General features: G+C 36.0%; 1 protein-coding gene across 1 annotated transcript in view; it reads right to left on the bottom strand.

Moving 5' to 3' along the window:
- Nucleotides 1-231: 231 nt before the first annotated feature.
- Nucleotides 232-2414, bottom strand: part of prdx6 (peroxiredoxin 6) — a 7931-nt gene continuing 5748 nt past the window's right edge. Inside the window, exons 4-5 of the mRNA XM_016461285.1 lie at nt 754-900; nt 232-580 (exon numbers count right to left, since the gene is read on the bottom strand). Coding sequence (XP_016316771.1) covers nt 449-580; nt 754-900 — 279 coding nt within the window. The 3' untranslated portion in view covers nt 232-448. The remainder of the gene's footprint in view (nt 581-753; nt 901-2414) is intronic.

The following is a 2414-nucleotide window of genomic DNA, read 5'->3' as shown; positions in this document are numbered from 1 at the left end:
CAGATCTATGTTTAAATTGCATTTGCAATAAATCCATCATACACCATGTCATAACCAGTCATGACCGCTACAAGGAACAAAACATTTGTCACATACTACTATACACCGTGAAATACCACAACAACTTATGCATTTTAGAGATGAACCATAAACAGCAAGTATCCAAAATTAGAATTCATTATTCATATACATCTCAAAATATCACAGTCCAAATGAATACTCATCAACATCTTTTTAAATTACAAAAGGACCAGAGTTTTATTGAGATTAAGGCACAATACAATAATTCGATTGTATGTAATAACCTTAAGATGCTAAATTCTGATGATTTCTCTCTCTGGATAGTAGCAGGTGATGGGTCATGTAATCAAAGTCAGAATGCACCACATCAGTTGGACTTAAATATGATGTTAGTTAAATGCCATTTCTACAGTATTGCCCCAATATATCAGTTACGGTTTAGTGTAGCGTACGTATTTTTTCCCAGAAGGCACCTCTTTGAGGGTAAAACCTGCTGGGAAAAGTTTGTTGGCTTCTTCATCCGACAAAGAAGGGATGACCATGACTTCTTGACCAGAGGCTTAAAAAAAAAAAAAAAAAAAAAAAAAAAAAAAAAAAGGAAGGGAAAAAATACAAATAAATTTAACTTCACTATTTTTTTTTCTCGGACCACATAAGAAAAATAAATTTATAATTAAAATAAAAAACAAATAAATTCTTCCATATAGTAAGGAAAGAAAGGCTGTTTCTTACCTTCCAGTCAACAGGTGTGGCCACCTTCTTTGTTGCAGTCAGCTGCAGAGAGTCTATGACACGGAGAATCTCATCGAAATTGCGCCCTGTAGTGGCTGGATAGAGAATGGACAGCTTCAGCCTCTTATCTGGGCCAACGACAAACACCTGAAATATAATAAATATGGTAAGTGCAGATAGAAAGAAGCACTTTTAGTTTCATAATTGGTGGCATAATGAAATAACACCACACTAATCCTATTCAGTGACCGTATAACAGTATAAACAACAGCATCAAATATCTTGATGTATTGAGATAGATCTTTCGGCAGGCTCCTTAGGGTTTTCTAGTATTGACAACTTTTGTTGTTAAGGGGGTCCTATTATGCTCTTTTACAAAGTCTTATATTGCGTCAATATCAAATCAATTTGAGCGTGATTTAAACCCGGATGATTGTAACTACTCTAAGTTCGTCTGCCTTGGGAAAGCTAGCGTGTCTCCGACATAGTGATAACACTCGTGGCCTTCTCTAGTGCAGCTCAACCAGGTCTCATCCTATTCGTCGATATTTGTGATATCACAAATCCCAGAAAATATGCGTTGTAGTCCAAACGAGTCGTTCGTTGTAGTTTTTGAAAAGTGATTTCTGTTAAATAAAATATCTCCTTTTGAAGTGAACTTTGAGCATAAAAAAAGATCTGCAAAGTTACAAAGTTCAAACAGCAACAATACAGACTAACTAAAGTTGAAAAAGTGAAAAAGCATAATAGGACCCCTTTAAGCTGCTAAAGCACATGTTGTAGCAAAGACTAGATTAAATCTGCGGGTACATGGAGCAATGGAAGCATTACATGCAGCAGAACATCAACAGAAATTTAGTGAGGCGGATCAGAGTTTCACAATCACCTATTCAGGCATTGGTCACGACCAAGACATTAAAAGCAATGGTTCTCAAACTTTTTGACTCCAAATCCCACTTAGAAATTATTTATAAGCCAACTTGTACCTCTGGCACTTCTGTTGTCATGAACAAATAAATTCAAAAACCTGATTTTGAAAACCATATGGTTTAAAAAATATTGTACATTTTTATTTTTTAAAGATTTTAATTAGCATGTGTTAAAGGGGTCATATGATGTTGCTAAAAAGAACATTATTTTGTGTATTTGGTGTAATGAAATGTGTTTATGCGGTTTAAGGTTCAAAAAACACATTATTTTCCACATACTGTACATTGTTTCTCCTCTATGCCCCACCTTTCTGAAACGCCTCGATTTTTGCAAAGCTCATCGGTCTGAAAAGCAAGGTGTGCTCTGATTGGCCAGCTATCCAGTGCATTGTGATTTGGCCAAATACCTCAAGCATGTGATGGAAATGTTACGCCTCTTACCATATTGTGATGCCCTGTCCGGCCGGAGCGATGAGACAAAAACATTAAAACCCATCATTATAAACGAAGCGTGGTTACACTTTACTTGAAGGGGTGTGCATAAGACTGACATGACACCTTCATAATCATGGCATGACACATGTCATGAATATGAAAGTTTTTTTATGCATGTTTATGACAACTGTCATTAAGTGTCATTCGCTCAGTTATGTAATTTTTAATGCAAAGATGACATTGTTTGAGATGTCTTTGTTATGGGCTATGGTTAGGGGTAAGGGTAGGGGTAGGGTT

Source organism: Sinocyclocheilus anshuiensis, unplaced genomic scaffold (genome assembly GCF_001515605.1).
Source record: "Sinocyclocheilus anshuiensis isolate Anshui unplaced genomic scaffold, SAMN03320099.WGS_v1.1 scaffold400, whole genome shotgun sequence".
Taxonomy (NCBI): Eukaryota; Metazoa; Chordata; class Actinopteri; order Cypriniformes; family Cyprinidae; genus Sinocyclocheilus; species Sinocyclocheilus anshuiensis.
Note: the sequence above shows the minus strand (reverse complement) of the source record. Positions and strands in the feature narration are given on the sequence as shown.